The sequence below is a fragment of the Salvelinus fontinalis genome, chromosome 17 (genome assembly GCF_029448725.1).
Source record: "Salvelinus fontinalis isolate EN_2023a chromosome 17, ASM2944872v1, whole genome shotgun sequence".
Classification (NCBI taxonomy): Eukaryota; Metazoa; Chordata; class Actinopteri; order Salmoniformes; family Salmonidae; genus Salvelinus; species Salvelinus fontinalis.
The window spans coordinates 20868630-20894889 of record NC_074681.1 but is presented as its reverse complement, the minus strand read 5'-3'; the positions used below and the strand labels follow the sequence as shown (position 1 = coordinate 20894889).

Here is a 26260-nt window from a genome sequence, read left to right as displayed (position 1 = left end):
GGGGTACAGGGCTGGGGTATAGGGCAAGAGGATGGGGTACAGGGCTGGGGTATAGGGCAAGAGGATGGGTTACAGGGCTGGGGTATAGGGCAAGAGGATGGTGTACAGGGCTGGGGTATAGGGCAAGAGGATGGGGTACAGGGCTGGGGTATAGGGCAAGAGGATGGGGTACAGGGCTGGGGCATAGGGCAAGAGGATGGGGTACAGGGCTGGGGTATAGGGCAAGAGGATGGGGTACAGGGCTGGGGATAGGGCAAGAGGATGGGGTACAGGGCTGGGGTATAGGGCAAGAGGATGGGGTACAGGGCTGGGGTATAGGGCAAGAGGATGGGGTACAGGGCTGGGGTATAGGGCAAGAGGATGGGGTACAGGGCTGGGGTATAGGGCAAGAGGATGGGGTACAGTGCTGGGGATAGGGCAAGAGGATGGGGTACAGGGCTGGGGTATAGGGCAAGAGGATGGGTTACAGGGCTGGGGTATAGGGCAGGAGGATGTGGTATGGGACTGGGACAGTTGTATGGGACTGGGACTGGGATAGTCATATGGGACTGGGACAGTAGTATGGGACTGGGACAGTTGTATGGGACTGGGACAGTTGTATGGGACTGGGACAGTTGTATGGGACTGGGACAATTGTATGGGACTGGGACAATTGTATGGGACTGGGACAGTTGTATGGGACTGGGACAATTGTATGGGACTGGGACAGTCATATGGGACTGGGACAGTTGTATGGGACTGGGACAGTTGTATGGGACTGGGACAGTAGTATGGGACTGGGACAGTAGTATGGGACTGGGAAAGTAGTATGGGACTGGGACATTTCTATGGGACTGGGACAGTAGTATGGGACTGGGGAATAAGGTTTGAGTGGGAGATCTTACCTCCCGAAGCTGCTGTTGGACCCTGTTGATGATTCGTAGCCAGTTCTCTCTAGCCCGCAGCGACGGGTCCACCGGCTCCTTGGGCTCCTCATCCACAGGACCACTACAGGGACAAGAACAGGACTGAGAACAACTCCATATCTGGGTCCCAAATGGCCCTCTACCTGGTCAAAAGGTAGTGCACTATATAGGTAATACTGGTCAAAGGTAGTGCACTATATAGGTAATACTGGTCAAAGGTAGTGCACTATATAAGGAATACTGGTCAAAGGTAGTGCACTATATAGGTAATACTGGTCAAAGGTAGTGCACTATACAGGTAATACTGGTCAAAGGTAGCGCACTATATAGGTAATACTGGTCAAAGGTAGTGCACTATATAGGTAATACTGGTCAAAGGTAGTGCACTATTTAAGGAATACTGGTCAAAGGTAGTGCACTATATAGGTAATACTGGTCAAAGGTAGTGCACTATATAGGTAATACTGGTCAAAGGTAGTGCACTATATAGGTAATACTGGTCAAAGGTAGTGCACTATTTAAGGAATACTGGTCAAAGGTAGTGCACTATATATGTAATACTGGTCAAAGGTAGTGCACTATATAGGTAATACTGGTCAAAGGTAGTGCACTATATAGGTAATACTGGTCAAAGGTAGTGCACTATATAGGTAATGCTGGTCAAAGGTAGTGCACTATATAGGTAATACTGGTCAAAGGTAGTGCACTATATAGGTAATACTGGTCAAAGGTAGTGCACTATATAGGTAATACTGGTCAAAGGTAGTGCACTATATAAGGAATACTGGTCAAAGGTAGTGCACTATATAAGGAATACTGGTCAAAGGTAGTGCACCTTATAGGTAATACTGGTCAAAGGTAGTGCACTATATAGGTAATACTGGTCAAAGGTAGTGCACTATATAAGGAATACTGGTCAAAGGTAGTGCACTATATAGGTAATACTGGTCAAAGGTAGTGCACTATATAGGTAATACTGGTCAAAGGTTGTGCACTATATAGGTAATACTGGTCAAAGGTAGTGCATTATATAGGTAATACTGGTCAAAGGTAGTGCACTATATAAGGAATACTGGTCAAAGGTAGTGCACTATATAGGTAATACTGGTCAAAGGTAGTGCACTATATAGGTAATACTGGTCAAAGGTAGTGCACTATATAAGGAATACTGGTCAAAGGTAGTGCACTATATAGGTAATACTGGTCAAAGGTAGTGCACTATATAGGTAATACTGGTCAAAGGTAGTGCACTATATAGGTAATACTGGTCAAAGGTAGTGCACTATATAAGGAATACTGGTCAAAGGTAGTGCACTATATAGGTAATACTGGTCCAAGGTAGTGCACTATATAGGTAATACTGGTCAAAGGTAGTGCACTATATAGGTAATACTGGTCAAAGGTAGTGCACTATACAGGTAATACTGGTCAAAGGTAGTGCACTATATAGGGGGAATAGGGGGTCATTTTAGACGCATATCCATGTTCTTTTTCACAGTCCACCCAATATGGTGGCCCAATAAAACAAATGCCCCTGTTGCTCCCATAGAACAGAAAGGTTAAAAGATTAGAGATTTGGCAGGGGGGTTTACCTCTCAGGGATGGGCTCAACCTCCTCTAGGGGGGTGGGGGGGCGGCTCTCGTCAAACCTCAGCTCCTCATCTTCCATAGGTTCCTCTTCTATGGGGGTGGGGATCCTAACCTCGGGTGGAAGGGGTTCGTCTTCCTCTAGAAGGTGTTGGTCCTCCGGCAGGGGGGGTTTGGAATCGGGGCCCTCTGATTGGGGGGTTGTTTGGGCAGGGGGCTGGGCCTGAGAGGGGGGGGCAGTGGAGGGGGTCGGCTGGGACGGAGAGGCAGTGGTTGTGGACTGGGTGCCCTGAGGGGAAGGGGTGCTGGTGGCAGGGTGAGATGGGGGAATGGAGGAGGCAATCTGGGGCTGGGGTTGTGAGCCTGGGGGGTGAGCCTGGGCAGGTTGGGCAGTGGGGAGTCCAGAAGACAGAAAAGATGAGGCCAGGCCTGTTACTGCTGCTGAGAAGGGCTTTGCCATGGAGAAGAAGGACTGGGCCGGTGCTGGGCCGGGGACTGGCTGGGGCTGAGACTGTGGTTGAGGGGCCTGGGTGGGTGGCTGACCCAGGGGCTGTCCTCCTGGAGCCTTGGCCGGAGGGGGGGCTTGATTTGGGGCTTGGCTGGGCGGCTGGCTGGGTGGCGCCTGATGTTGATGCAGAGAAGGCTGTTTTTCCAGGGGTGGTCTAGAAGCACCGGGGATGTCGAGTGTGGGGGCTGCCGTGCTGGTGGGGGTGGGGGTGTAGGGGACCTCCATATCCTCACTGAGGGTGCCGTCCAGAGGGTAATCCTCATCGTCATAAATCTCGCCCTCCTCTCCTTCATATGTCCCCTCTTCCTCATACAGGCCCCCGTCATCCTCCTCATAGAGGGCCCCCTCCTCACCCCCGTCCTTACTGTAGCCCCCCTCATCGCTGTACCCCCCGTGGGTCTCGTCAGGGTCCCAGTCGGGAGAGCCCTTGCTGTAGGTGACAGAGGAGTGACAGGAGTGGTAAGAGTCGTTCTCATCGTAAGGATCCCTCTCTCTGTACTCCGGGCCGTACTCCTCCTCACTCAGCTGGCTGCTGCAGCGACTCAACTCTGCCGACGACGCATAGCTCCCCGTAGGGCTGGAGAGGAGAGGGGGGAGGAGAAAAACAAGAGAGAAAGAGTGAGAGACAAGGAAGAGAGAAGTAACAGGAGGTAGAAAGTAGAGATAGGATGAGAGAAAGGTGGAGGAGGGAGGAAGTAGAGACAGTATGAGAGAAAGGTGGAGGAGGGAGGAAGTAGAGACAGTACGAGAGAAAGGTGGAGGAGGGAGGAAGTAGAGACAGTACGAGAGAAAGGTGGAGGAGGGAGGAAGTAGAGACAGTACGAGAGAAAGGTGGAGGGAGGAAGTAGAGACAGAACGAGAGAAAGGTGGAGGAGGGAGAAAGTGGAGACAGGACGAGAGAAAGGTGGAGGAGGGAAGTGGAGACAGGACGAGAAAGGTGGAGGGAGGAAGTAGAGACAGGACGAGAGAAAGGTGGAGGAGGGAGGAAGTAGAGACAGGACGAGAGAAAGGTGGAGGAGGGAGGAAGTGGAGACAGGACGAGAGAAAGGTGGAGGAGGGAGGAAGTAGAGACAGGACGAGAGAAAGGTGGAGGAGGGAGGAAGTGGAGACAGGCTGAGAGAAAGGTGGAGTAGGGAGGACGTGGAGACAGGACGAGAGAAAGAAGGAGGAGGGAGGAAGTGGAGACAATACGAGAGAAAGGTGGAGGGAGGAAGTAGAGACAGGACGAGAGAAAGGTGGAGGAGGGAGGAAGTGGAGACAGGACGAGAGAAAGGTGGAGGAAGGAGGAAGTGGAGACAGGACGAGAGAAAGGTGGAGGAGGGAGGAAGTGGAGACAGGACGAGAGAAAGGTGGAGGAGGGAGGAAGTGGAGACAGGACGAGAGAAAGGTGGAGGAGGGAGGAAGTGGAGACAGGACGAGAGAAAGGTGGAGGAAGGAGGAAGTGGAGACAGGACGAGAGAAAGGTGGAGGAGGGAGGAAGTGGAGACAGGACGAGACAAAAGGTGGAGGAGGGAGGAAGTGGAGACAGGACGAGAGAAAGGTGGAGGAAGGAGGAAGTGGAGACAGGACGAGAGAAAGGTGGAGGAGGGAGGAAGTGGAGACAGGACGAGAGAAAGATGGAGGAGGGAGGAAGTGGAGACAGGACGAGAGAAAGGTGGAGTAGGGAGGACGTGGAGACAGGACGAGAGAAAGGTGGAGGAGGGAGGAAGTGGAGACAGGACGAGAGAAAGATGGAGGAGGGAGGAAGTGGAGACAGGACGAGAGAAAGATGGAGGAGGGAGGAAGTGGAGACTGGACGAGAGAAAGATGGAGGAGGGAGGAAGTGGAGACAGGACGAGAGAAAGATGGAGGAGGGAGGAAGTGGAGACAGGACGAGAGAAAGATGGAGGAGGGAGGAAGTGGAGACAGGACGAGAGAAAGATGGAGGAAGGAGGAAGTGGAGACAGGACGAGAGAAAGGTGGAGGAGGGAGGAAGTGGAGACAGGACGAGAGAAAGATGGAGGAGGGAGGAAGTGGAGACAGGACGAGAGAAAGATGGAGGAGGGAGGAAGTGGAGACAGGACGAGAGAAAGGTGGAGGAGGGAGGAAGTGGAGACAGGACGAGAGAAAGATGGAGGAGGGAGGAAGTGGAGACAGGACGAGAGAAAGATGGAGGAGGGAGGAAGTGGAGACAGGACGAGAGAAAGATGGAGGAGGGAGGAAGTGGAGACAGGACGAGAGAAAGGTGGAGGAGGGAGGAAGTGGAGACAGGACGAGAGAAAGATGGAGGAGGGAGGAAGTGGAGACAGGACGAGAAAAAGGTGGAGGAGGGAGGACGTGGAGACAGGACGAGAGAAAGGTGGAGGAGGGAGGAAGTGGAGACAGGACGAGAGAAAGGTGGAGTAGGGAGGACGTGGAGACAGGACGAGAGAAAGGTGGAGGAGGGAGGAAGTGGAGACAGGACGAGAGAAAGATGGAGGAGGGAGGAAGTGGAGACAGGACGAGAGAAAGATGGAGGAGGGAGGAAGTGGAGACAGGACGAGAGAAAGATGGAGGAGGGAGGAAGTGGAGACAGGACGAGAGAAAGATGGAGGAGGGAGGAAGTGGAGACAGGACGAGAGAAAGATGGAGGAGGGAGGAAGTGGAGACAGGACGAGAGAAAGATGGAGGAGGGAGGAAGTGGAGACAGGACGAGAGAAAGATGGAGGAAGGAGGAAGTGGAGACAGGACGAGAGAAAGGTGGAGGAGGGAGGAAGTGGAGACAGGACGAGAGAAAGATGGAGGAGGGAGGAAGTGGAGACAGGACGAGAGAAAGATGGAGGAGGGAGGAAGTGGAGACAGGACGAGAGAAAGGTGGAGGAAGGAGGAAGTGGAGACAGGACGAGAGAAAGATGGAGGAGGGAGGAAGTGGAGACAGGACGAGAGAAAGATGGAGGAGGGAGGAAGTGGAGACAGGACGAGAGAAAGGTGGAGGAGGGAGGAAGTGGAGACAGGACGAGAGAAAGATGGAGGAGGGAGGAAGTGGAGACAGGACGAGAGAAAGATGGAGGAGGGAGGAAGTGGAGACAGGACGAGAGAAAGGTGGAGGAGGGAGGAAGTAGAGACAGGACGAGAGAAAGGTGGAGGGAGGAAGTGGAGACAGGACGAGAGAAAGATGGAGGAGGGAGGAAGTGGAGACAGGACGAGAGAAAGGTGGAGGAGGGAGGAAGTGGAGACAGTACGAGAGAAAGGTGGAGGAGGGAGGAAGTAGAGACAGGACGAGAGAAAGGTGGAGGAGGGAGGAAGTGGAGACAGGACGAGAGAAAGGTGGAGGAGGGAGGAAGTAGAGACAGGACGAGAGAAAGGTGGAGGAGGGAGGAAGTGGAGACAGGACGAGAGAAAGGTGGAGGAGGGAGGAAGTGGAGACAGGACGAGAGAAAGGTGGAGGAGGGAGGAAGTGGAGACAGGACGAGAGAAAGGTGGAGGAGGGAGGAAGTGGAGACAGGACGAGAGAAAGGTGGAGGAGGGAGGAAGTGGAGACAGGACGAGAGAAAGGTGGAGGAGGGAGGAAGTGGAGACAGGACGAGAGAAAGGTGGAGGAGGGAGGAAGTGGAGACAGGACGAGAGAAAGGTGGAGGAGGGAGGAAGTGGAGACAGGACGAGAGAAAGGTGGAGGAGGGAGGAAGTGGAGACAGGACGAGAGAAAGGTGGAGGAGGGAGGAAGTGGAGACAGGACGAGAGAAAGGTGGAGGAGGGAGGAAGTGGAGACAGGACGAGAGAAAGGTGGAGGAGGGAGGAAGTGGAGACAGGACGAGAGAAAGGTGGAGGAGGGAGGAAGTGGAGACAGTACGAGAGAAAGGTGGAGGAGGGAGGAAGTGGAGACAGGACGAGAGAAAGGTGGAGGAGGGAGGAAGTGGAGACAGGACGAGAGAAAGGTGGAGGGAGGAAGTGGAGACAGTACGAGAGAAAGGTGGAGGAGGGAGGAAGTGGAGACAGGACGAGAGAAAGGTGGAGGGAGGAAGTGGAGACAGTACGAGAGAAAGGTGGAGGAGGGAGGAAGTGGAGACAATACGAGAGAAAGGTGGAGGAGGGAGGAAGTGGAGACAGGACGAGAGAAAGGTGGAGGAGGGAGGAAGTGGAGACAGGACGAGAGAAAGGTGGAGGAGGGAGGAAGTGGAGACAGGACGAGAGAAAGATGGAGGAGGGAGGAAGTGGAGACAGGACGAGAGAAAGGTGGAGGAGGGAGGAAGTGGAGACAGGACGAGAGAAAGGTGGAGGGAGGAAGTGGAGACAGTACGAGAGAAAGGTGGAGGAGGGAGGAAGTGGAGACAATACGAGAGAAAGGTGGAGGAGGGAGGAAGTAGAGACAGGACGAGAGAAAGGTGGAGGAGGGAGGAAGTGGAGACAGGACGAGAGAAAGATGGAGGAAGGAGGAAGTGGAGACAGGACGAGAGAAAGATGGAGGAGGGAGGAAGTGGAGACAGGACGAGAGAAAGGTGGAGGAGGGAGGAAGTGGAGACAGGACGAGAGAAAGATGGAGGAGGGAGGAAGTGGAGACAGGACGAGAGAAAGGTGGAGGAGGGAGGAAGTAGAGACAGTACGAGAGAAAGGTGGAGGAGGGAGGAAGTGGAGACAGGACGAGAGAAAGGTGGAGGGAGGAAGTGGAGACAGGACGAGAGAAAGGTGGAGGAGGGAGGAAGTAGAGACAGGACGAGAGAAAGGTGGAGGAGGGAGGAAGTGGAGACAGGACGAGAGAAAGGTGGAGGAGGGAGGAAGTGGGAAATGAGGAAGGAAAGGAAGAGTAAGAAATAGTCATTACCATGGAGGGACAGACAGACACTTTCGTAAAGTACACAATATCCAGAGCATCCCTGAGCAATAGTAAAACGCTCTGCTATAACACCTGACTGTGAAGGTAAAACCCAATAAACTGATGGTTAATCGATAAGAGGTAAGCGAAACAGCAGTGTCAGACAGAGAGAGAATTAAATGAGAGAGAGACAGAAGGAGCGAGAAAGAGAGAGAGAGAAGGAGAAAGAGAGAGAAGGAAAGAGAAAACGAGAGAGAGAGAGAAATAGAGCAGAACAGAAAGCTGACAAATGAAAAAGAACAAGCATCCTCGCAGGGAACAAACACGGGAGGAGTATTTATACTCCATGATAAATGAGGCTATTAAAGAAAGAATGGAGAGAGAGGGGGGACATAGGGGGAGAGAGAGAAGGGGTTAGAGGGAGGGAGAGAGGGGGAGAGAGGGAGGGAGAGGGGGGGCAGAGGAAGAGGGAGTGAGGAATGTAGAGAGAAGGAGAGGAGAGAGGGGGGAGAGGGAGAGAGGGGGGAGAGAGAGATGTGGAGAGGGAGAGACGGGGAGAGGGGAAGAGGGGGGAGAGAGGGGGGTAGAGGGAGGGAGAGAGGGGGAGAGAGGGGGAGAGAGGGGGGAGAGACAGAGGAAGAGGGGGTGAGCAATGAAGAGAGAAGGAGAGGAGAGAGGGGGAGAGGGAGAGAGACGTGGAGAGGGGAGAGAGAGGGGGAAGGGGGGGGTGAGGGGGTGAGGGGGGGAGAGGGAGAGAGGGAGAGAGGGAGGGAGAGGGGAGAAGAGAGGGAGAGAGGGGGGAGAGAGGGAGGAAGGGGGGAGAATAGGGGGAGAGGGGGAGAGGGGGGATAGGGAGGAGAGAGAGAGGTGGGAGAGAGAAGGAGAGAGGGGGAGAGGAGGAGGGAGAGGGAGAGGTGGGAGAGAGAGGGAGGGAGAGGGAGAGAGGGGGGAGAGGGGAAAGAGAGGAGAGAGAAGGGGGAGAGGGAGAGCAATGAAGGGAGAAGGAGAGGAGGAGAGGATACACACACATCAAAACATTTGTGCAGTATTGACCATGAGATTGTTTGTTGAATAATGCACGAAGAAGCAGCGAGCAGCGGACTCAGTCAGGGGACACACTCATGGGACAAAGTCAGGGGGGACACAGTCAGGGGGGACACAGTCAGGGGGGACACTCAGGGTAGTGTGTCTTTTTCTCAGGCTGAGAGGAACATACCTGCAAGGTAAGCACTGAGCTGGAGCAGGACACCAGGGAGTAAACAGACAGAGAGGAGCAGGAGACCAGGGAGTATACAGACAGAGAGGAGCAGGAGACCAGGGAGTAAACAGACAGAGAGGAGCAGGAGACCAGGGAGTAAACAGACAGAGAGGAGCAGGAGACCAGGGAGTATACAGACAGAGAGGAGCAGGAGACCAGGGAGCATACAGACAGAGAGGAGCAGGAGACCAGGGAGTAAACAGACAGAGAGGAGCAGGAGACCAGGGAGTATACAGACAGAGAGGAGCAGGAGACCAGGGAGTAAACAGACAGAGAGGAGCAGGAGACCAGGGAGTATACAGACAGAGAGGAGCAGGAGACCAGGGAGTATACAGACAGAGAGGAGCAGGAGACCAGGGAGTATACAGACAGAGAGGAGCAGGAGACCAGGGAGTAAACAGACAGAGAGGAGCAGGAGACCAGGGAGTATACAGACAGAGAGGAGCAGGAGACCAGGGAGTATACAGACAGAGAGGAGCAGGAGACCAGGGAGTAAACAGACAGAGAGGAGCAGGAGACCAGGGAGTATACAGACAGAGAGGAGCAGGAGACCAGGGAGTAAACAGACAGAGAGGAGCAGGAGACCAGGGAGTAAACAGACAGAGAGGAGCAGGAGACCAGGGAGTATACAGACAGAGAGGAGCAGGAGACCAGGGAGTAAACAGACAGAGAGGAGCAGGAGACCAGGGAGTAAACAGACAGAGAGGAGCAGGAGACCAGGGAGTATACAGACAGAGAGGAGCAGGAGACCAGGGAGTATACAGACAGAGAGGAGCAGGAGACCAGGGAGTAAACAGACAGAGAGGAGCAGGAGACCAGGGAGTAAACAGACAGAGAGGAGCAGGAGACCAGGGAGTATACAGACAGAGAGGAGCAGGAGACCAGGGAGTATACAGACAGAGAGGAGCAGGAGACCAGGGAGTATACAGACAGAGAGGAGCAGGAGACCAGGGAGTATACAGACAGAGAGGAGCAGGAGACCAGGGAGTAAACAGAGAGAGAGGAGCAGGAGACCAGGGAGTAAACAGACAGAGAGGAGCAGGAGACCAGGGAGTATACAGACAGAGAGGAGCAGGTGACCAGGGAGCATACAGACAGAGAGGAGCAGGAGACCAGGGAGTATACAGACAGAGAGGAGCAGGAGACCAGGGAGTATACAGACAGAGAGGAGCAGAAGACCAGGGAGTAAACAGACAGAGAGGAGCAGGAGACCAGGGGGTATACAGACAGAGAGGAGCAGGAGACCAGGGAGTATACAGACAGAGAGGAGCAGGAGACCAGGGAGTATACAGACAGAGAGGAGCAGGAGACCAGGGAGTATACAGACAGAGAGGAGCAGGAGACCAGGGAGTAAACAGACAGAGAGGAGCAGGAGACCAGGGAGTAAACAGACAGAGAGGAGCAGGAGAGCAGGGAGTATACAGACAGAGAGGAGCAGGAGAGACACACATACCTGATGGCCCTCTGGTGGTAGTTGAGGGGGCCACAGCTGTTGGATGGGGGGTAGGAGGAGGGGCGGGTCCCCTGGCGGTGCTGCTGGTCTCTGATGGGGTACTGGTGGACGGAAGCGTTGGGCTGAGACGTGGTATAGTAGGGGGGAGGGATGCTATTACTGGTCTCACTGCGGTAGTCACTGTCTCTGTCATCCACAGCACTGTCTGGGTCCTCATCTGGAGGAGAGGAGGGGAGATTAGATGAGAGGAGTGGAGATTAGATGAGAGGAGAATAAAGGAGATTAGATGAGAGGAGAATAGAGGAGATTAGATGAGAGGAGAATAGAGGAGATTAGATGAGAGGAGAATAAAGGAGATTAGATGAGAGGAGAGGAGAGGAGATAAGATGAGAGGAGTGGAGAGGAGATTAGATGAGAGGAGAGGAGATTAGATGAGAAGAGAAGAGAGGAGTGGAGAGGAGATTAGATGACAGGAGAGGAGTGGAATGGAGATTAGATGAGAGGAGAATAGAGGAGATGAGATGAGAGGAGTGGAGAGGAGTGGAGAGGAGATTAGATGAGAGGAGATGAGAGGAGCGGAGATTAGATGAGAGGAGAATAGAGGAGATTAGATGAGAGGAGTGGAGAGGAGATTGGTTGAGAGGAGTGGAGAGGAGATTAGATGAGAGGAGTGGAGAGGAGATTAGATGAGAGGAGAGGAGATTAGATGAGAGGAGTGGAGAGGAGATGAGAAGAGATTAGATGAGAGGAGAATAGAGGAGATTAGATGAGAGGAGTGGAGAAGATATTAGATGAGAGGAGTGGAGAGGAGATTAGACGAGAGGAGATTAGATGAGAGGAGAGGAGAGGAGATTAAATGAGAGGAGTGGAGAGGAGATTAGATGAGATGAGAAGAGATTCGATGAGAGGAGAATAGAGGAGATTTGATGAGAGGAGTGAAGGAGATTAGATGAGAGGAGTGGAGAGGAGATTAGATGAGATGAGAGGAGATTAGATGCGAGGAGTGGAGAGGAGATTAGATGAGAGGAGTGGAGAGGAGATCAGATGAGAGGAGAATAGATGAGAGGAGTGGAGAGGAGATTGGATGAGAGGAGAGGAGATTGGATGAGAGGAGAGGAGATTGGATGAGAGGAGAGGAGAGGAGATTAGATGAGAGGAGAGGAGATTGGAGGAGAGGAGATTAGATGAGAGGAGAGGAGAGGAGATTAGATGAGAGGAGAGGAGATTGGAGGAGAGGAGATTAGATGAGAGGAGTGGAGAGGAGATTAGATGAGAGGAGATGAGAGGAGTGGAGTGGAGAGAAGATTAGATTAGATGAGATGAGATGAGAGGAGATTAGATGAGAGGAGATGAGATTAGATGAGAGGACACAGGGTTAATAATAGTCATGTAGTGTGTCCCAAATTCCACATTATTCCTTATATGGTGCACTACTTTAGTAGTGGGCAAAAGAAGTGCACTATATAGGGAATAGGGTGCCATTTGGGACATACCCATGGAGGTGTGCAGTACTGACACATTCCATTCTCTCCCTTTAATCAAGGACTGACTCAGACTCTCTTGAGAGAGTGGGTGAAAATAAAGCTGGCTTTACATTGTGGAGGTGAAGAACTGTCGTTCACACAGACCATCAGATAAAATCTAGAATCATCTCAACTGGACGGATTCCGATTCGTCCGTTGTGTTCAGATTGTAGAACACTGGAACCTGTTCACACAGGACTCTGACTACATCTCGCCCAGTCATACTGCCAGACTGTTGAAATTCAGTCTAAATCACTCTACATTTTGTCAGATGGTCTGTTTGAACTCAGCTTTAAAGAACCATTTTCACTTTCTAAGTGGATCGCAGATTCAAGAGAGAACTTCATTACATTATTATTCCCAGAGGAGGATAAATAAGAAGCAGCAGAATGATCAAAACCACTCGTTCACAATGCACACTCAGCAGAATGCTATCCCAGTTAATGTGGACCGTTTCAACACCAACCATAGAACTCCAATAGAGCTCATCTCACCAGGTCACTCAGAGTGCAGTCATAAAAATAGGTCATCTAGATCCGTCACGGCTCTGTACTCCACATCATCTACAGTACCAGTCAAAAGTTCTCATCTACTCATTCAAGGGTTTTTCTTTATTTTGAATACTTTCTACATTGTAGAATAATAGTGAAGACATCAAAACTATGAAATAAGGCATATAGAATCATGCAGTAACCAAAGAAGTGTTAAACAAATCAAAATATATTTTAGATTCTTCAAAGTAGCCACCCTTTGCCTTGATGACAGCTTTGCACACTCTTGGCATTCTCTCAACCAGCTTCATGAGGAATGCTTTTCCAACAGTCTTGAAGGAGTTCCCACATATGCTGAGCACTTGTTATCTGCTTTTCCTTCACTCTGCGGTCCAACTCATCCCAAATCTCAATTGAGTTGAGGACGGGTGATTGTGGAGGCCATGTCATCTGATGCAGCACTCCATCACTCTTCTTCTTGGTTAAATAGCCCTTACACAGCCTGGAGTCATGTTTTGTCCTGTTGAAAAGCAAATGATAGTCTCACTAAGCCCAAACCAGATGGGATGGCGTATCGCTGCAGAATGCTGTGGTAGCCATGCTGGTTAAGTGTGCCTTGAATTCTAAATAAATCATAGACAGTGTCACCAGCAAAGCACCCCCACACCATCACACCTCCTCTTCCATGCTTCATGGTGGGAACAACACATGCGGAGATCATCCGTTCACCTACTCTGCGTCTCACAGACACGGCGGTTGGAACCAAAAATCTAAAATTTGGACTCATCATCCACCAGTCTAATGTCCATTGCTTGTGTTTCTTGGCGCAAGCAAGTCACTTTTTATTTTTGGTGTACTTTAGTAGTGGTTTATTTGCAGCAATTCGACCATGAAGGTCTGATTCACGCAGTCTCCTCTGAACAGTTGATGTTGTGTTGTGTCTGTTACTTTAACTGTGTGAAGCATTTATTTGGGCTGTAATCTGAGGTGCAGTTGTTCTAATGAACTTATCCTCTTTAGCAGAGGTAACTCTGTGTCTTTCTTTCCTGTGGCGGTCCTCATGAGAGCCAGTATCATTATTAGGGCTTGATGGTTTTTGCGACTGCACTTGAAGAAACTTTCAAATTTCTTGAAATGTTCTGGATTGACTGACCTTCATGTCTTAAAGTAATGATTGACTGTCGTTTCTCTTTGCTTATTTGAGTTGTTCTTGTCATAATATGGACTTGGTCTTTTACCTAATAGGGCTATCTTCTGTATACCACCAATACCTTGTCACAACACAACTTATTCTCTCAAATGCATTAAGAAGGAAAGAAATTCCACAAATTAACTTGAAATGCATTTCAGGTGACTACCTCATGAAGCTGGCTGAGTGAATGCCAAGAATGTGCAAAGCTGTCACCAAGGCAAAGGGTGGCTACTTTGAAGAATCTCAAATATAAAACATATTTTGATTTGTTTAACACTTTTTTTGGTTACTACATGATTCAATATGTGTTATTTCATCGTTTTGATGTCTTCACTATTATTCTACAATGTAGAAAATAGTCAAAATAAAGATAAACTCTGGAATGAGTTGGTGTGTCCAAACTTTTGACTGTTGTCATGGAAAATTGCAAGATTATGTTATAATGCTTGTAAGATTATGTTATAATGCTTGTATTACATTATAATAATTGTTACATTCGACAGAATAGAGTATTGTGTGTGTGTTCCACTGAGGATGGGCCTCTATGAGATAGCACTGACAGAGGAAATTTACGATGTCTTTGGGTAATAAAGCCTAAAGAGCATTCCAGATAACATGAGCTAATGGTTCTGTTCTTTGCCGTATCAGGGAGAGACGGTTCCCTTTTGGAGTGAGGGGGCCAGACACTGGTCTTTACAATGAGAACTGTTGACACAGCAGTAACTGTCTGCTATGTTTTATAGATATCTTTAATACAAATCTTAACCTTTGTGAACTGTTCCTAAGATCTGTGATTCGACATGTAAGTTGAGAGGGGTGTATCTTGGCTATAAAAGATCTTTGTACTTTTCTGTTGGGACTTCTCAACGGGTCATTAGAAATAGTGAAATGTTGAAAGTCAAAGGGCAATTGCAAAGCTCTTATTAAAAAATATGTAGTTTAAGTGTAACTCTGACTGGTGTGTAGTTTGTAACTCTCCTCATTTGGTAAAGCAGAAATACTCCACCACACTGTACATTCTATAATCTCAATTTCTAGGTGTAGTACAGGGTTATAGGCTGCCATAGATCAGAGACTAAAGGGTCCCAGTTGGAGGGGAAGTTGAGCAGGGCTGAATCACCCTCAGAGCATGCCATCTATTCGTCATTAGGCTCTCTAGTGGCGCAGAGGTCTAAGGCACTGCATCTCAGTGCAAGAGGTGTCACCATAGTACCTGGTTTGAATCCAGGCTGTATCATATCTGGCTGTGATTGGGAGTCTAATAAGGCGGTGCACAATAGGCACAGCGTCGTCGGGGTTTGGACGGAGTAGGCCGTCATTGTAAATAGGAATTTGTTCTTAACTGACTTGCCTAGTTAAATAAAGGTTAAATTAGGGAAAGGGGGATACCTAGTCAGTTGTACGACTGAATGTATTCAACTGAATGTGTCTTCTGCATTTAACCCAACCCTTCTGAATCAGAGAGGTGCGGGGAGCTGCCTTAATCCACATCAATCAATCGTAATCATCATCATCATCATCGACTTTCAGAACCCTGACAAAGGCTGCCAGAGCATAACGCCTCCGTCTAGAGTGTTTTGAATCGATCTCGTCTTGCTGTGTAAACAGTACAGGCATCTTAACCCTTCCCACACAAGCCAGTGGGTTGGAGGTCATTTTTGAGGAGTTTTGCAATATGTTATTATATATACCATCTCTTCATAATCCCATGTCTCTCTCCCTCCCTCTCCCCCTCCCACTCCCCCCCCCCCCCCCCCCCCCCCCCCTCCCTTCCTAGGATACTATACAGTAAGTGAATGGAGGTGGATTAGCAACACTGCAGGGATGAGTCTGATCGAGAAGCCATGCTTGTATGAGACCATCAGCTAATCACAAAGAAGAAGAGAGACAGAGATTGAGAAAAGAGAGAGAGGAAGAGAAAGAAAAAGAAAGAAAGAGAGAGAGAGAAAGAAAGAGATAGATAGACAGAGAGAGAGAGACAGAGAGAGAGAGACCGCGAGAGAGTGATACAGAGAGAGAAAGACAAGAACTGGACAAGAACCTGACACCCTCAGCAGACAGAGGTACAAATACATACCTGAAGGTGACAGCATTTCCTCCCTCGTATACCCCCCTAGACACAACTACGACAGCATAACCAACAAACCTTCTGCAGCTCTGTCGCACGCTGGGAATGTCAATAGTCAATGGTAGGCTTCAAGGGGACTCCTACGGTAGGTACACCTATAGCTCATCTCTTGGCAGTAGTACTGTAGACTACTTTATCACTGACCTCAACCCAGAGTCTCTCAGAGCGTTCACAGTCAGCCCACTGACACCCCTATCAGATCACAGCAAAATCACAGTCTACTTGAACAGAGCAATACTCACTCATGAGGCATCAAAGCCAAAGGAAAGGAGTAATATAAACAAATACTATGGATGGAAAGAATGCAGTGTGGAAACCTACCAAAAAACAATTAGGCAACAACAAATTCAATCCCTTTTAGACAACTTACTGGACAAAACATACCACTGTAATAGTGAAGGTGTAAACTTGGCAGTAGAAAACCTAAACAGTATATTTGACCTCTCAGCTTCCCTATCAAATCAAAAAATGTAAATCAGACAACCTAAGAAAATTAACAACAATGACAAATGGTTTGATGAAGAATGCAAAAACGTAAGAAAGAAATTGAGAAACCTGTCCAACCAAAAACATAGAGACCCAGAAAACCTGAGCCGACGCCTTCACTATGGTGAATCACTAAAACAATACAGAAATACACTACGGAAGAAGAAGGAACAGCAGGTCAGAAATCAGCTCAATGTGATTCAACAATCCATAGAATCAAACCACTTCTGGGAAAATTGGAAAACACTAAGCAAACAACAACACGAAGAGTTATCTATCCAAAAGAGAGATGGGAAAACCACTTCTCCAATCTGTTTGGCTCTATAACAAAGAACAAAGAACAAAAACATATACAAGCTCAAATACAAATCTTAGAATCAACTATTAAAGACTACCAGAACCCACTGGATTCTTCAATTACATTGAATGAACTACAGGACAAAATACAAACCTTCCAACCCAAAAAGACCTGTGGTGTTGATGGTATCCTAAATGAAATTATAAAATATACAGACCACGAATTCCAATTGGCTATACTTAAACTCTATAACATCATTCTCAGCTCTGGAATCTTTCCCAATATTTGGAACCAAGGACGGATCACCCCAATCCACATAAGTGGAGACAAATTTGACCCCAATAACTACCGTGGGATATGCATCAACAGCAACTTTGGGAAAATCCTCTGCATGATCATTAATAGCAGACTCATACATTTCCTCAGTGAAAACAATGTACTGAGCAAATGTCAAATTGTCTTTTTACCAAATTACTGTTCAATAGACCACATAGACCACATATTCACCCTAACTGACAAACAAACACACCAAAACAAAGCAAAGCAAAGTCTTCTCATGCTGAGTTGATTTCAAAAAAGCTTTTGACTCAATTTGGCATTAGGGCCTGTTATACAAATTGATAGAAAGTGGTGTTGGGGGAAAAACATACAACATTATAAAATCCATGTACACAAATAACAAGTCTGTGGTTAAAATTGGCAAAAAACACACATTTCTTTCCACAGGGCCATGGGATGCAGCTTATCAATGAATTGGTGAGGGCACTAGAACAGTCTGCAGCACCGACCTCACCCTACTACAATCTGGAGTCAAATGTCTACTGTTTGCTGATGATCTGGTGCTTCTGTCACCAACCAAGGAGGGCCTACAGCAGAACCTAGATATTCTACACAGATTGTGCCAGACCGGGGCCCTGACAGTAAATCTCAGTAAGACAATAATAATGGTGTTCCAAAAAAGGTCCAGTCTCCAGGACCACAAATACAAATTCCATCTAGACACCGTTGCCCTAGAGCACACAAAAAACTATACATACCTCGGCCTAAACATCAGCGCCACAGGTAACTTCCACAAAGCTGTGAACGATCTCAGAGACAAGGCAAGAAGGGCCTTCTATGCCATCAAAGGGAACATAAAATTTGACATAGAATTGGGATCTGGCCAAAAATACTTGAATCAGTTATAAAACCCATTGCCCTTTGTGGTTGTGAGGTCTGGGGTCTGCTTACCAACCAAGAATTGACAAAATGGGACAAACACCAAATTGATATTCTGCATGCAGAATTCTGCAAAAATATCCTGTGTACAACGTAAAACACCAAATAATGCATGCAGAGCAGAATTAGGCCAATACCTGCTCATTGTCAAAATCCAGAAAAGAGACGTTAAATTCTACAACCACCTAAAAGGAAGCGATTCCCAAACCTTCCATAACAAATCCATCACCTACAGAGAGATGAACCTGGAGAAGAGCCCCCTAAGCAAGCTGGTCCTGGGACTCTGTTCACAAACACAAACAGACCCCACAGATCCCCAGGACAGCAACACAAATAGACCCAATCATGAAAAAACAAAAAGATAATTACTCGACACATTGGAAAGAATTAACAAAAAAACTAGAATGCAATTTGGCCCAAAACAGAGAGTACACAGTGGCAGAATACCTGACCAGTGTGACTGACCCAAACTTAAGGAAAGCTTTGACTATGTACAGACTCAGTGAGCATAGCATTGCTATTGAGAAAGGCTGATCTGGTTCTCAAGAGAAGACAGGCTACGTGCACACTGTCCACAACATGAGGTGGAAACTGAGCTGCACTTCCTAACCTCCTGCCCAATGTATGACCATATTAGAGACACATATTTCCCTCAGATTACACAGATCCACAAAGAATTCCAAAACAAATCTAATTTTGATAAACTCCCATGTCTATTGGGTGAAATACCACTGTGTGCCATCACAGCAGCAAGATTTGTGACCTGTTGCCACAAGAAAAGGGCAACCAGTGAAGAACAAACTCCATTGTAAATACAACCCATATTTATGTTAATTTATTTTCCATTTTGTTCTTTAACTATTTGATATTTTGTGAGCTTAATTTTTACTGTACATTTTTATTTTAAAAAATCACTTTTGTTTATAATCTATTCCACTTGCTTTGGCAATGTAAACATATGTTTCCCATGCCAATAAAGCCTCTTAAATTCTATTTCAATTAATTTAAAGAGAAAAAAAGAAAGATTGAGAGAGAAATAAAGAGAGAGAAAAAGAGAGAGAGAAAGAGAGAGGGAAAGAGAGAGAGAGAAAGAGAGAGAAAGAGAGAGAGAGGGGGAGAGAGAGAAAAAGAGAGAGAGAGAGAAAGGGAGAGGGGGAGAGAGAGAGAGAGAAAGAGAAAGAGAAAGAAAGAGAGAGAAAGAGAAAGAGAGAGAGAGAGAGAGAGATAATAATAATAGAAACAGAGGGTGCATTAAAGGTAACTCACTTTGTTGGTCTCCCCACAGACTCCAGTTACCTACAAAGAAACAGAATGCTTTAAGATGAATTATGAAACATTCTGAATATGACAATATCTAAATAATTTCATGGGTTTTAGAACACTTTAATTGAACTGTTTGCACTGATGGTATGTGTGTCTTACTTACTGCATAGTATGCTGTGCTAAAGTAAGGGTACTTCTAGGTACAGACTGCCATGCATTGTTATTGGTAGGAAATGTTTTCATGCCAACAAGGAGGCTAGTTTGCTGAGGTCTCTGTGTGTGTGTGTTTGTGTGTTTGTGTGCGCACGCATGTGTGTGTGTAGGAAGACACAGTGGGGGCTGGCTGTCAGACAGCTAGAGTCCTCGTTCGTCCCGCTCCACTCATCCCCTCCCCCTCCCCCTCGTGGTGTCAGTCAGTAGACAAACACTCTGACTGACACCACCAGAAGCATTCTGATTGACACCAACAGAAACACTCAGACTGACCACCAGAAACACTGACTGACACCACCAGAAACACTGACTGACACCACCAGAAACACTCTGACTGACACCACCAGAAACATTGACTGACATCACCAGAACAGAAACATTGACGGACACCACCAGAACAGAAACATTGACGGACACCACCAGAACAGAAACATTGACTGACACCACCAGAAACACTGACTGACACCACCAGAAACATTGACTGACACCACCAGAAACACTGACTGACACCACCAGAAACATTGACTGACACCACCAGAAACACTCTGACTGACACCACCAGAAACACTGATTGACACCACCAGAAACACTGACTGACACCACCCGAAACACTGACTGACACCACCAGAAACACTGATTGACACCAACAGAAACACTCTGACTGACACCACCAGAAACACTCTGACTGACACCACCAGAAACACTAACTGACATCACCAGAAACAATGACTGACACCACCAGAAACAATGACTGACACCACCAGAAATAATGACTGACACCACCAGAAGAGAAACATTGACTGACATCACCAGAAACAATGACTGACATCACCAGAAACATTGACTGACACCACCAGAAACACTCTGACTGACACCACCAGAAACATTAACTGACACCACCAGAAACATTGACTGACACCACCAGAAACACTGATTGACACCACCAGAAACACTGACTGACACCACCAGAAACACTGACTGACACCACCAGAAACACTGATTGACACCACCAGAAACACTGACTGACACCACCAGAAACACTGACTGACACCACCAGAAACACTGACTGACACCACCAGAAACACTGATTGACACCAACAGAAACACTCTGACTGACGCCACCAGAAACACTCTGACTGACACCACCAGAAACACTAACTGACATCACCAGAAACAATGACTGACACCACCAGAAACAATGACTGACACCACCAGAAATAATGACTGACACCACCAGAAGAGAAACATTGACTGACATCACCAGAAACAATGACTGACATCACCAGAAACAATGACTGACACCACCAGAAACACTGACTGACACCACCAGAAACAATGACTGACATCACCAGAAACAATGACTGACATCACCAGAAACATTGACTGACATCACCAGAAACAATGACTGACATCACCAGAAACAATGACTGACATCACCAGAAACATTGACTGACACCACCTGAAACATTGACTGACACCACCAGAAACACTGACTGACATCACCAGAAACAATGACTGACATCACCAGAAACAATGACTGACACCACCAGAAACACTGACTGACACCACCAGAAACACTGACTGACACCACCAGAAACATTGACTGACATCACCCGAAACATTGACTGACATCACCAGAAACATTGACTGACACCACCCGAAACATTGACTGATACCACCAGAACAGAAACATTGACTGACACCACCAGAACAGAAACATTGATGGACACCACCAGAACAGAAACATTGACTGACACCACCAGAAACATTGACTGACACCACCAGAAACATTGACTGACACCACCAGAAACACTGACTGACACCACCAGAAACATTGACTGACACCACCAGAAACACTGTCTGACACCACCAGAAACACTGACTGACACCACCAGAAACATTGACTGACACCACCAGAAACATTGACTGACACCACCAGAAATACTGAATCCAGTAGAGATATATTTAATATTTAAATATATCTATATATTTAATACTCATATTGATGTTTCACTTTATCATTGTGGATACACCCAGATACACACACACACACACACACACACACACACACACACACACACACACACACACACACACACACACACACACACACACACACACACACACACAAATATCTCTCACAGAACTGACAGGGCGATATCGAAGAGTTGACGCTCTTTGGTTAATCGGAAACACCTGTATCGGACAAGCCCAGTGATTGGTGGATAACTCACAGCACTGTGTCCCTGGGACAGGAAGTGGTCGCTCCGGGTCTTCCTGGTACGAGTCCTGGTTAGTTATCTGAAATACATCACACATAACATTTGCCTCAGTCGGTAGAGCATGGAGCTTGCAAAGCCAAAGGTCATGGGTCCTGGGTCCTGCTGCGGCCACCCATACGTGAAAATATATGCATGCATGACTGTAAGTCGCTTTGGATGAAACGCCTCTACTGAATGCCATATATAATGGCATATGCAGTAAATATAACACACTGTATATCATTCAAAGTAATTTTACTGTGTAATAGAGGGTGAGCCATTACAGTTGAAGTTGGAAGTTTACATACACCTCAGCCAAATACATTTAAACTCAGTTTTTTCACAATTCCTGACATTTAATCCGAGTAAAAATTCCCTGTTTTAGGTCAGTTAGGATCACCACTTTATTTTAAGAATGTGAAATGCCAGAATAATACTAGAGAGAATGATTTATTTCAGCTTTTATTTCTTTCATCACATTCCCAGTGGGTCAGAAGTTTACATACACTCAATAAGTATTTGGTAGAATTGCCTTTAAATTGTTTAACTTGGGTCAAACGTTTCAGGTAGCCTTCCACAAGCTTCCCACAATAAGTTGGGTGAATTTTGGCCCATTCCTCCTGACAGAGCTGGTATAACTGAGATAGGTTTGTAGGCCTCCTTGCTCGCACATGCTTTTGCAGTTCTGCCCACAAAATTTCTATAGGATTGAAGCCATTTTGCCACAACTTTGGAAGTATGCTTGGGGTCATTGTCCATTTGGAAGACTCATTTCCGACCAAGCTTAACTTCCTGACTGATGTCTTGAGATGTTGCTTCAATATATCCACATAATTTTCCTGCCTCATGATGCCATCTATTTTGTGAAGTGCACCAGCCCCTCCTGCAGCAAAGCACCCCCACAACATGATGCTGCCACCACCGTGCTTCACGGTTGGGACGGTGTTCTTCGGCTTGCAAGCCTCCCACTTTTTCCTCCAAACATAATGATGGTCATTATGGCCAAACAGTTCTATTTTTGTTTCATCAGACCAGAGGACATTTCTCCAAAAAGAACGATCTTTGTCCCCATGTGCAGTTGCAAACCGTAGTCTGGCTTTTTTTGTGGTGGTTTTGGACCAGTGGCTTCTTCCTTGCTGAGCGGCCTTTCAGGTTATGTCGATATAGGACTCGTTTTACTGTGGATATTGATACTTTTGTACCTGTTTCCTCCAGCATCTTCACAAGGTCCTTTGCTGTTGTTCTGAGATTGATTTGCACTTTTCGCAACAAAGAACGTTAATCTCTAGGAGACAGAACACGTCTCCTTCCTGAGCGGTGTGACGGCTGCGTGGTCCCATGGTGTTTATACTTGCGTACTGTTGTTTGTACAGATGAACGTGGTACCTTCGGGTGTTTGGAAATTGCTCCCAGGGATGAACCAGACTTGTGGAGGTCTACAATATTTTTTCTGAGGTCTTGGCTGATTTCTTTTGATTTTCCCATGATGTTAAGCAAAGAGCCACTGAGTTTGAAGGTAGGCCTTGAAATACATCCACAGGTACACCTCCAATTGACTCAAATTATGTCAATTAGCCTATCAGAAGCTTCTAAAGCCATGACATAATTTATGGAATTTTCCAAGATGTTTAAAGGCACAGTCAATTTAGTGCATGTAAACTTCTGACCCACTGGAATTGTGATACAGTGAATTATAAGTGAAATCTGTCTGTAAACAATTGTTGTAAAAATACTTGTGTCATGCACAAAGTAGATGTCCTAACCGACTTGCCAAAACTATAGTTTGTTAAGAAGAAATTTGTGGAGTTGTTGAAAAAGAGTTTAATGACTCCAACCTAAGTCTATGTAAACTTCCGACTTCAACTGTATATGTGTTTGACAACAGCTTACATCCTGGTCTCTCATAGCATTGAGTTGCTCCAGTTTTTTGGCCCAATAGCGTGCCTCTTCCTCGGGGATATCTGAAAACAAGAGCCCAACAAAAAATCACAGCTGACCCGCGCACACACACATGTAGGTATATATCCTCGCACATGCATACACCACAGCAATTAACATTAAGCTTTCCAACAGGCGTTTTACTTGGATAACTTACATAATTGATAACGCCCGAGATGCCGGTGTTTGGAGGATATATTGGCACGGATGTTGTTAGGCCCGAGACAGCGGTTTAGAGGGCATTATCACTTTTATACAACGGGTTACCAATATATTCAAATAATGTTTGAATATGCGAGACGGACGAGCCCCCGTTCAATGGTTCTAGCAGCGAAGAGGGCGAACAGGAGGATTCCGAGCCATCCACTTCTACCAATGATGACAGCTCTCTGGTTGGACAAGAACATTCCATCGCACCAGGCCTAGCCATACCTCCAAACAATGCCAGCAGGGACCCTACTATTTGGGTCCCGGACTCAGATTCGTCGCTCCACGTCCCCGATGACAGTGGTGCTGCTGCGGCTGCAGGATATCAATCCGAGGGCCTTTTTTCGGCCAAGCAGCACGCACTCGCTGAACCTGGTTCTCTCTGACGCAGCATTGTGTTGCTTCGAAGCGGCTGAGTTTTTAACACCATCCAAGAGATTTATACATTTGTATCCGGATCTATTCACGGCTGGGACGTGGTGGAAGAGAACGTAAAAGATGGACTCACAGTGAAATCCCTCAGCAGCACGAGATGGGAGAGCCGGGTGGAGGCTATGAAACACGTGCGTTACAAAATCTACCTCCAAGAGGCAGTGCATGTTTTTGCTGCCAGGAAGGCCATGCGAGTCAACTTGTCTTTGAAAAGGTAAGCGTTGATCATAAACTCGCATTAATTCTATCACCGAGTAATTTGTAAGATTACTCAATTATCTATCACCTTTTTTCTCTGTAATTTTTAAACTTCAATAGAATACATCCTAATCTCTCTCTCTCTCGCTTTGATTATTTTATTTCAGGACCATGGACAGCTACCGAGAGAAAACATCGCTGACTGAAATGCAGCACCACAGCAGAGGAAAGGGGCCACTCTAGGCGGTGACGAAATTAAGAAATGCTGAATCTGATGTTCGACAATCAAATTCGATATGTAAATAAACTAAATTCGTTAAGGCTGGGTCATTGACAGAAAGCTTATTTTAAACTGCTCCAGCGAAACGAGGCCCGCCATGCATTTCTGAAAGCACTCCAAAACTCAAATGATCTCACTCTTTTTACAGTTCTACAGGAATATTAAATGATATGTTAAATATATTAAAGAAAAGTGTTATTTTTATTGTAACAATTGTGTGGTCGTGCCATGTGTGATAACAAGTGTCATATTATCAGTAAGAAACAATTGTTCCTACTATAGGTAGCTGGCTGCATAGTGATTGCAACATTGTAACTCTCCGATGCTGAGGTTAAAGTAAAATTCTTTTTTTCCTGGCAAGGGACCTCCTATATCTGCACGCGCGCACGAGCATGCTTTATGGGGCCTTACGCATAGAATTACATGTAGAATTGGAGCCTATTTCTTCCTATTTAAAAACGTGTTAGGCCTACATGTTTGACAAACACAATTATGATATCTATAGATGTCGGTATAGCCAAATCCTACAATACTGTCGCATACACTCCTTAAATACCCCCGTGTCTGGGAAGGGCTTGGTGTGTTTGTGTGTTTGGGCTCGAATTTAATGAGGGTATCCCAAACCCTTTGTTAAAGGAAAGGGCAAAAAGGACACCTATTGTTAGCTTTCTATTTCTATTTTGAAATAAATACACAAAGTATCCGGATTATATGAAGCGTTCTACAACAATGCTTAACTCTGTGATGCCTTATGGTAGAAACAAGTTTTAAAATGCACACGAAAGACGTGACTCGGATGCTTATGGGGATATATTGATTCCTCTCTAGGACATTCTGAAGCTAAACTGTAGCCTATAAAATTCAAGGAGACAAACAAATTGACTTTCCTAATCTGTCCCTATTAATTGAGCTTTTCACTTTCTGAAAAGAGAAGAAATTTGTTTAAACCCAGGCAGCTTTTAGGGAAGTGCTTCTGTTGTTGGGTTACGCAATGGAGGAATAGCCAGCAGTTGAAGCTTACAGTTTTCTGCTTCGGTAGAGCGTCTGTCTGGGTGGAAAAGTAACTTTTGAAAGTGCCACGCATAGATTCCTAAGGATGTCTAAGATTTTATTATTTGCAAACAGCTGTTGCAAACAAGACAGTGGTTTGACATTGGAGAAATATGGTAAGAATGTCTATTTCTCTGTCCATTCTTCCCTGAAACTTCTATTTCATTATCCACCTTTCTTTTGAGACTTTTTCAGCCAAACATGTTCTTTTGATTGCAATATGTTTTTCCCCAAATAATGCACACAGAAATATAAAAAACGAATTTAATAGAGACATTGGTGATTTTATCAATGTAATCAGATTTAAAATATTAGGCTATGTAATTGACATTGAACTGATTATATAGCCTAATAACCAGATGTGTTAAAAAAAGTGTTTATTTTGTAGCATAGGCATGTGGATTGGGCTGCTATTATGTTCTGTTTCTCCAATTTTTAGGCCAAAACTATTGCCGATCCCCGCTGTACACAGTTTAGCGGGGATAAGAGGGCGAACTTTTTTTGTCTTGCCTAGGGAAGCAGAAAGTCCAGGGCCGGCCCTGCCAGTCATTCAGTCTTTTCGTTCTGCATCTATGGGCGCGACCCAATCATTCGTTCTAAATG

General features: G+C 46.9%; 1 protein-coding gene across 3 annotated transcripts in view; it reads right to left on the bottom strand.

The window, feature by feature from the left end:
* Nucleotides 1-26260, bottom strand: part of LOC129813946 (protein unc-13 homolog A-like) — a 101346-nt gene that overhangs the window by 43308 nt on the left and 31778 nt on the right. For 2 of the 3 annotated variants that reach the window (XM_055866606.1, XM_055866607.1), the window contains exons 6-11: nt 23443-23513; nt 21526-21592; nt 19082-19111; nt 10480-10696; nt 2498-3577; nt 885-987 (exon numbers count right to left, since the gene is read on the bottom strand). In XM_055866606.1, coding sequence (XP_055722581.1) covers nt 885-987; nt 2498-3577; nt 10480-10696; nt 19082-19111; nt 21526-21592; nt 23443-23513 — 1568 coding nt within the window. The remainder of the gene's footprint in view (nt 1-884; nt 988-2497; nt 3578-10479; nt 10697-19081; nt 19112-21525; nt 21593-23442; nt 23514-26260) is intronic. The other variant, XM_055866608.1, reaches the window with a different exon arrangement.